Source organism: Molothrus ater, chromosome 3 (genome assembly GCF_012460135.2).
Source record: "Molothrus ater isolate BHLD 08-10-18 breed brown headed cowbird chromosome 3, BPBGC_Mater_1.1, whole genome shotgun sequence".
In the NCBI taxonomy this organism is placed as follows: domain Eukaryota; kingdom Metazoa; phylum Chordata; class Aves; order Passeriformes; family Icteridae; genus Molothrus; species Molothrus ater.
In genome coordinates this window covers 46,601,166-46,609,003 of record NC_050480.2, presented here as the reverse complement: position 1 = coordinate 46,609,003, position 7,838 = coordinate 46,601,166, and the positions used below count along the sequence as shown (strand labels likewise).

Sequence of the window (7,838 nt, the reverse complement as noted above, 5' to 3'; positions counted from 1 at the left end):
CTCGGCTCAAGGGCCAGCTCAGCTCACAGCCGGGGCGCTAGGCCGCGCCAGGGCCACCAGCAGCTCCTGCGGCTGCCCCCGCGCATCCCGCTCGGGCCGCCTCCCCACGCGGCAGTGGCGGCCGTACCTCTTTGCGGGTCGGTGCTGCCCAGAGAGCGGGGCGAGAGAAGGACAGAGGGGCGAGACGAGCGAAAGACGCGGAGACCCTGCCCGGCCCCGCCCGCACCTCCCCGGGGCAGCCGCGGCTCCTCCGGCCCGACCCGGCTCGGCTCGGCCACGGCACGCGGCAGCCGCCCGGGGCTTTCAAGCAGCGCGCGCTGAGAGCGGTGGCCCCGCCCCGCACGCGGGGACTACGATCCCCAAGGTGCCCCGCGCGGGCGGGGCAGCGCCTCCCGGCATTTCTCACAGCCGGCGTGCGGCGGACACCGCTCGTGCATAACCAGAGGAACGTGACATTTATAAACGTTAAATGCGCAGAAATCAAAAGGCCCCGCAGAGTTTTAACTGGGCAGTGGACTGCAGCCAACGGCGTGAGAGGAGAGGGGAAGGGAGGCGCTAACGCGGGTTTCTGCCTGCCGAGGATCAAGGGGGCACGGATGTTGTTGTTACAGCACTGAAACCCCGGGGTTGATGTAAGAACCGATGGTCGAAGTTACAATTATGTGATACAGGTTCTTCTTCTTGTCAGTTATCGTAAGGGTTTGCTTGCATAATAGAAACAAAACTTGCAGTTAGATGTAAATGTAGGCCAATATCTACCAAATAGAAGTTTCTAATTCTACATGCCATTTGGAAGCCTGTGCAGTTCTTAGATTGGCTCGGTGAGGTGGATGACTCGGTCAGCTGTGTAGAAAGCAATGTTTCCAGACAGTGGAAAGCAAAGTTTAAATTCAGTGCGTTCTGGAAAGAGCACATCTGAATTACAATTTCTCAGCTAAGAAATGCATAGAAATAACTAGGCCACAGTGATAGCATAAGATGTTTTAATGTTGAAAATATTGATTGAATTCTGCTTTGCCAATTCTTTTTTCAGTCCGTGATTCTGACTACATACGAGACACTACACAAGTTTTAAATCCAACTGCAGTTAGAATCCATCTGGATTAGGTTCACTTCTCTTAAGAATATGTTCTTCTATCATTTCTGACATTTCTTTTTCTGTTAAACTGCTGTGCTCATGGGAAGAACAGAAATTAGAGTAGACAATATAATGTACCAATATCATTCAAAAGCTTGCATGCAATTCAATTAAAAACACTTTGGACTATTTTCTGTAAATTAAAAATAGTTTAAAATAGTTAAGGTGAACCTCAGAGTCAGAAGCACTGGAGCCAATGAACTTGTCTTGAAGGAAGCCAGCGCTACAGAACTCTTGCCCAGCTCTGATTTTCCTTTTCAATTCCTTCACCTGAAAGGAAGGATACTTTGGAATTGAAGAGTTAGCACAACATGCCTTAACATTCAGTTTATTACAAATGTCTTCAGCCATGTATGAATCAATGTGACCCACCCTCATGACATTTCATAACTTCTATAAGATAACAGAAGTTTGATACCATGAGTCAAAGGCTTTGTTGATTTCAGTAGAGCTATCTCGACTTAAAACTGGATAAAGATACCAATCCTTAAGTTCAACAGTGTCTCTTGGAAGAAAGTAGTCAGATGGTAACATTTTGGTGAGTTATTCCCTTGAAGAATACTGTAGCGTTGCAGTTTTATTTCCCATTGGTACCAGATGAAACAGGGAAGCAGCACTGCATCATGGTTAGTTGACTTATATTAATATAGAGAATTCTTTTCTTTCACAAGTAGCTCCTGTATCAGGAGAACTGGTAAGACTAGAAATTACTATGCCAAATCTCTGCTGTGTGTTTTTCTCTTTCCTTGAGCAGTTTTGTAATAGTGACTGGCAGAATGCATTTTAAAGAGATCTTGAAGTAGAAAGTATAGCAGAAACATTTTGTTTTCTTTGCAACTGTTTTCTGTCATGTAATAAAAAAAGAAGAGCCATTGTGTGTATAGCCCTGTTGACCCCTAATAGAAATTTGAGATAGGTGTCTAAGTTAAAAACACTGAAGAACGTCTAGAACTGCTTCTTTCTCAACACAGCTCTCCTAAAGAGAGCAAGTGGGATCACTGTCTGATGTAAGCATTTAGCTTTTACATGGACAAGTAAAGTAAAATTAAATTTGTTCCCACTGTGCACTACAATGGGCAAGGACATCTTACAGATTTTTACTAAACTTCCTTCCATGCAGTGTCTGGCACAGCTGCAAGTGTCTTCATGCAGAAAATTAAAATCCTTGGAATGAAAACCAGCACTTTGCTGAAGCTCACAATGAGACCATCAGCTTTAGTGATATTAGTAGACTGGGTGACTGGTTTACACTAATTTTTCCAAAATTTCAGTGAATTTCTTATTACTGCAACTATATTGTTTTCACTGCTTAAGAAGCTGATCACTTTTATCTCAAAAAGTTGGTTTGGAAATTAGTTGAACTATGTAATCAATTTCTTAGAAAAGAAATTTGATTTTTCTCTGATAGGTGGCAGCATTACATTCACTGCACCCTTTATGTGTCTTCTATAGAAATTTCTATTATTGGAGTATGTATTCTCATAGCTTTTTTGGCTTAGTTAAAAAGCCAGACTTTATTACCACCAGCAAATTTATGAACAGTTGTACACACTTGAGAGAAGTTTAGAGGATGACATCCTTAACTAAGATGTCTACTAACTATTAGTAGCAGAGGAAATGTTTTTAAAAGCTCCTCATTTATCACGAAAATATTATGTGAATAGTGTTAGTAAAGTTATTAAAAACCTAGATTATCTAGTTAACAGTTTTGTTTTGGGTATCTGCTGATTATGTTAGTGTAGTAGCTATTCTGAACTTAAGTGTGGCTGTGCTGCTTGAGGCAAGTTTTTTTTATCTCTGGAAACGTAATGTCAATATAGAGAACAAAAGCATGCTAAACTCTGGTATCCCAGTGTATATTTCTCCCTTGTGATCTGTCGTTGTGAAATCACACATGCAGGTGCTGCTGAAGCCTCTGCATGGCTCTGCCTGGCCCCTAGAGGCTTCTTGGGACACAGCCTCAGCTGCAGCCGAGTGCAAAAGGCAGTTCAGTTTCGCTTTCGGAGGCGCAGAGGCAGGAAAAACCCTTAATTTGTAGGTAAATCTTCAAACTAGTCCTGCAGTCATTACTACCACTTTAAATTACTCTTGTTTTTTGTTTTTTGTTTTTTTACCTCAGAATAACACAGGTGCCTCCAGACTCTCCAAGTCTGTCCAGAACTTGAGCTGTGCCAAGGGTAACTTCTTCAGTTTGGGATTATACAGAGCTCTCTCTCCATAGATCATTAAGGCATGATCTAGTAGCATTAACAGCTTGATGCAATAATTAACAGGAAATTGCAACAAGCAAACTGCTGCTGATAACCACAAACAGCTCGGCAAGCTGTGGGAAAGGAGCAGCTGTGCCATCCTGTTTAACAGAGAGCCCGAGACGCACAAACTCGAGTCCTCCTGGGACAGGTGAGCAGCCTCTGGGGAATTGTTGCTGTTGATTTATTTATCTTTGTGCTGGGCCACTCTGCACATCAGGTAAGCTATTCCTAGACTTACACGCTCTGCATAAGTAGTCTATTTTTCTGAGAAAAGGGATTTTAAATAATGTTTGACAGTGCTCCTTTCCTCAATGTTTCTGGTAGCATGCAGTGAACTAGCAGGTGAATGTCTGTGTTTCAGGAAGGCTATGGAACCATGAACCATACAGGGCCTTGGATAAAATCTTGTTTTAAGCCAGTAGCTCAACTAAAAGGACCTTGTAAATGAAAGCTTAAAATGAAACAAAAAAATTCTTTTGTCAAAAACAGAAAAACTATCTGAGATTCTCAGAGATCTGCTTCTAGCTCACAGACTTTTATAGGCCTTTCAGCCCAGACAAAAGAGCAGAAGATAGATGTTGATTTTTTAGCTACAGGCTCCTCAGAGTGCAGTGCAGTGGGCAGGAGTAATTGTCTCTAAAAATCCAGCAGGAGTCCCTCTTAGCAGGAAAATCATATTTTCCTGCATTATTTGGGTGAAGTTGCCTACTCCCTTTCTTAGAGTAGGCAGCTGATGGCAGGTGCTTCCACAGTGTTCACTGCCCTCTCAGTGGCAGTTTGCCCTCTTCAAATCAGAAAGACCTGTCAGCATCTTGTTAAATTCCAGGTTTCCAAAAAATGGCATAATTAGCAAGGGTTTTAAGATATCTTTGGTCACTTGAAGAGAATGGAGACTTGCAAAGTAAAGAAAAGTTTTAAGATATCTTTGGTCACTTGAAGAGAATGGAGACTTGCAAAGTAAAGAAAAGAGTCACTACTTAATTCATTCAATAACACCTATATATAAAGGCCTTAAGGTAACTCAGCCTGGAGCATAATTAGAGACAGAGCTTGGCAGCAATCAATTTTTATCAGTCTCATTATTTTACACAAGCCTGGTCACACAAGTGCTGGTCTGGACTGACATAGCCGCCAGTTTATATAACCACATCAATAATACAAAAATATTTCATACAGGTCAGTGACATACAGATGTTTTATCAAGTTCTGTTAGAATTTTCTTACATTTCAAAGATGAAAAAAAAAAAGTCTTTGATGAGAAAAAAAAAATCAGATATTTTGCTGGGCTGATTTTCTGGAATCACATAGGGTGATCAAATATTGTTTGTGTTTTCTGGGGAAATGGGGGAGGTCCAGTAGCCTGCCATTTCCCTTGCATCTGTTACATCTAGCCATACTAAGTGCCCTGTTAATTTCTGTTTCTCATATAAGTGTTCTTCTTTGTGCTACGTAGAATAAAACTAAAATAGGTTAATCATTAACTAATTATGCCAATAGCAGCTGAACAGTCTCATGTTTTCCCAGCTGTAAGTAATCTATACTCTGGTTTTTTGCTTTTTTGTAGGTACTGATATATTCCATATTGCTGAGTCTTCTAGAGGAAAATAAAGATTATGTATTTATTCCTCCTTTCCATTTTACCTTTGCTTTTGAAAGTCACTGGCACCAAAGATGTTATATTTGGTTATAATAATTTCACAGAATATCAAGTGGGCAACATGAACCTCATTCTTTCTGTCCCACATGGTGGGTCACTGGAACCTAAAGACATCCCTGATCGAGAGGCTGCCTGTTGGGATGAGAAGGCATCCTCTTGTATTTTCTCTCATGACTGTCCTCCTGGAAGTATTCAAAATGCTATGAAATGCAAAGTGTCTACCAACCAAGACAGGTATACTATAGAGGTGGCTCAGGCTCTTGCTGAAGAAATCAACAAAATTACTGGTGGCTTCTTCCCACATATCATCATAAATCACCTACAGAGGTTCAAGATGGATGCTAACAGGGAAAAGGAAGAAGCCTCCTTTGGAATTCCCCAAGCAGAACAGGCCTGGGAGGACTATATGGGATTTTTGACCACTGCAAAATCACAGATGTTAGGGGGCCTAATTCTGGATATCCATGGACAAGCACATCCTGAAAGGTGGATAGAACTAGGTTACACGCTTTCAAAAACTTCCCTTAACTCAGGTGTCTTTTCTGCATTGAATTCCTCAATTAGCCATCTGGCCAGTCAGCTGGTGAATGTGTCTTCTGAGATTTTGGTTGCAGGGAACAGAAGTTTGGGTAAATATATTGAAGGACAAAATAAAAGTTATGTTTGTGTGCCTTCTCCATCCAATCCTAGCCCAAATAACGGAAGCTATTATAGTGGTGGGTACATAACAAAGACTTTTGGTTCCCGGAGTTCTGGCACCATTGATGCCATTCAGCTTGAGCTGCCCCAGTGGGTGAGGGCAGCTGAAGAGCGTCACAAATTTTGTAAAGCACTGGCAAGGGCTGTAATGAAATTCTGGCAAACTAACTACTGCAGCCAGCAGAAGCACAATCTTCTGCCATGCTGAAAGAGGCTGTCCTGTTAAGATGCCTTTCCTTAATAGAGTAGTGATCTGGAACAATCAAACAACTCATTCACCTGGAACATTGAAGTGCAGTATAATTGTGAATGCTGGTAGAAAGAAAATGTCCTGCAAAGGAATGCATCAACATAGAGGAAATCCAACCCAAAAATTAACACAAACCTTTGTACTAGACCCAGCCTTGAAATGACTGCTGTAAGATAAGTGGGTGCAAGCATCACTTGCCTGTGCTTAATTTCTTTCCAATCTCATGATAAACAACTGATCTTCTAATAAATTCTATGCAATGCCTTAGTGGATTATCTGTTCAAATAAATTAAATGTCTCTGCTTTTCTTTTGACCTTTAAGAAAGGTAGTTGGATAATATCACTGTATAAAATGTTTGGGGCCAGGACCAGTTTCCATTTGGTGCTTATAAAGCCCTAGGGTTTGGAAGTAAACAGTAATGCTGAGCAATGACATGCAGTCTGATCTACCCCAGTTTTTTTAATATAATGAATTATGAAAAAAAGATCTGATAGCATTTATAGCACTCTAACTTTGTCACATTTTAAATAGCATAACAATCAGGTAGTGACTGGGTGGAAGGCTGATAAAGATAGCACACACACATCATGCATTTTGGACAGTTTTCCTTACAGTATGATTCCCTCCTTTCCCTCCTGAGAGCTTCTCCATTATTTCACTCACTGTAGGATTAAACACTTGATTTTTACTGGCAATAGTACTACATTATGGATAGCTTCTGCATAGTGGAGAATATAGTAGCATGAATAGCCATGACTACAAGTCAACTCCTAGAAAACATGGGCAATTAATAAAGAAAACTGAAGCGAGAAGGAAGCAAGACTGAAAAGGGTATAATTTGAAAATCAAGAACCTCTGAAATCCTAGCACTGCTAAAAGTTTGGTAAAAAGAAATTATTGAGTAAATAGTCAGTTTTGAGGAATTAAATAGTCAGTTAATAAACTGAAGAGAAGTGGGATATCTCCATCTTGCAACTACAATAAAATAATTTAGGGTATTTATTAGGGACAATGCCAAAGAGAAATATTATGTATGATAAAACAACACATATGAGCATCAAAATAAATGGGTAAGGATCTCTTTGAACCTGAACTGTGAATTTTTAATAATTTTTGAAGAATAGGCAATTTTTAGGTAACTGAAAGAGATTTTTGTAGCTTTCAAAATGATACAGGACTCAGAATTGCAAGAATGTTACCTTTCATACACTAACTGCTAAATCATGGGTCAGATGAAGTGAACAGAGGTAGTAAATGGCAAATCACACTTTATTTGATGCCACTTGGTTTGTCAGACAAGTCTGATTTTAGTTTTGATCAAAAGGTTGGCTAATGTGGTGGGCCTGGAAGACACCGAGTGCCTGCACAGTTTCTTTCTTGCTTCCTTACTTCTCCCAGTGGGATGGAGAAGAGATGTGGAAGAGCAGAAGTGAGAAAATTCTTGGGCCTCAATGAAGACAGCTTAATAGGTGAAGCAAAGCTGCATGTGCAAGCAAAGCAAAACAAGTAATTCAAGCACTGCTTACCACCAGTAGGCAGATATTTGTTTAGCTGCTTCCTGGGAAACAGGGCCTCAGCACACATAATGGGAAGACAACTTGGGATGAAAAACACTATAACCATGGACATCTTGGTTCCCTCCCCCATTCCATGAAGATGTAATATGGTACGTATACAGGTACATACATATACAGGTACATACCTGTCCCAGGTGTGTCCCTTCCCAGCTTACTCACTGGGTGTGGGAAAAAAAGCACCTTCTTGTTGTGCTGGCATTGCTCAGCAATAGCCAAAACACTGGTGGTGTTATCAACACTTTTATTTGCTAATCCAGGACACTG

At 41.0% G+C, this 7,838-nt stretch overlaps 1 protein-coding gene across 2 annotated transcripts in view; it reads left to right on the top strand.

The window, feature by feature from the left end:
• Positions 1–6,263, top strand: part of MAP1LC3C (microtubule associated protein 1 light chain 3 gamma) — a 43,652-nt gene extending 37,389 nt beyond the window's left edge. The window contains exons 1-3 of one of the 2 annotated variants that reach the window (XM_036381414.1): positions 452–632; positions 3,258–3,538; positions 4,955–6,263. In XM_036381414.1, coding sequence (XP_036237307.1) covers positions 5,004–5,954 — 951 coding nt within the window. In that variant the 5' untranslated portion in view covers positions 452–632; positions 3,258–3,538; positions 4,955–5,003 and the 3' untranslated portion in view covers positions 5,955–6,263. Of the gene's footprint in view, positions 1–451; positions 633–3,257; positions 3,539–4,954 lie in introns of those variants that run through there. The other variant, XM_036381415.1, reaches the window with a different exon arrangement.
• Positions 6,264–7,838: the final 1,575 nt, after the last annotated feature.